Genomic DNA, 636 nt, shown 5'->3' on the forward strand with positions numbered 1-636 from the left:
AAAACACACACACACACACACATAGAAAAAGACTAGCGCTGGCATGAAGTATTTGGGAGGTCAGGAATTTCACAGTCTACCCACGATCTCCCCTCCTATCCCTGCAGTGCAAGGAGGAAGTGGTGGGCACCTTGGATGCTGTGCAGGTACTCTCGGGCGTCAGCCAGCTCCTGCCCAAGTCCCGCGAGAACTACCTGAACCGTTGCATGGACCAGGAGCGGCTGCGGAGGGAGAGTACCAGCCAGAAGGAGATGGACAAGGTGGGCTCACAGTGGGGGGTTCTGAGGAATTTGCCATGGGGCAGAGGGGCTGCCTGATCAGAGAGTGGAAACACGTCCCAGAGCGACGGTCCTGGAACTTGTGGGTGATCACACCCTGGGTACCCCGAGGTGATGGGGCCTGGGGGAAGCCCCGAGTGTCCCCCTTCCATCCCCGTTTCCTCCCTGGGCTTCGTAGGCAGAGACTAAAACCAAGAAGGCGGCAGAGAGCCTGCGACGCTCAGTGGAAAAATACAACTCAGCCCGAGCTGACTTTGAGCAGAAGATGCTGGACTCGGCCCTGGTAAGAAGCAGACATCTGTACCTTTAAGACCCACACATGCCTTTGCCCTGGAGGTTATGGGCTGCAGAAATCCCA

At 57.2% G+C, this 636-nt stretch overlaps 1 protein-coding gene across 5 annotated transcripts in view; it reads left to right on the forward strand.

Moving 5' to 3' along the window:
• FCHO1 (FCH domain only 1) overlaps nt 1-636 on the forward strand; it is a 45,132-nt gene that overhangs the window by 25,926 nt on the left and 18,570 nt on the right. For all 5 annotated transcript variants that reach the window (XM_011925759.1, XM_011925762.1, XM_011925760.1 and 2 more), the window contains 2 exons: nt 108-260; nt 457-561. In XM_011925759.1, the coding sequence (XP_011781149.1) occupies nt 108-260; nt 457-561 (258 nt within the window). The remainder of the gene's footprint in view (nt 1-107; nt 261-456; nt 562-636) is intronic.

The sequence above is a fragment of the Colobus angolensis genome, unplaced genomic scaffold (genome assembly GCF_000951035.1).
Source record: "Colobus angolensis palliatus isolate OR3802 unplaced genomic scaffold, Cang.pa_1.0 Scaffold66, whole genome shotgun sequence".
Classification (NCBI taxonomy): Eukaryota; Metazoa; Chordata; class Mammalia; order Primates; family Cercopithecidae; genus Colobus; species Colobus angolensis.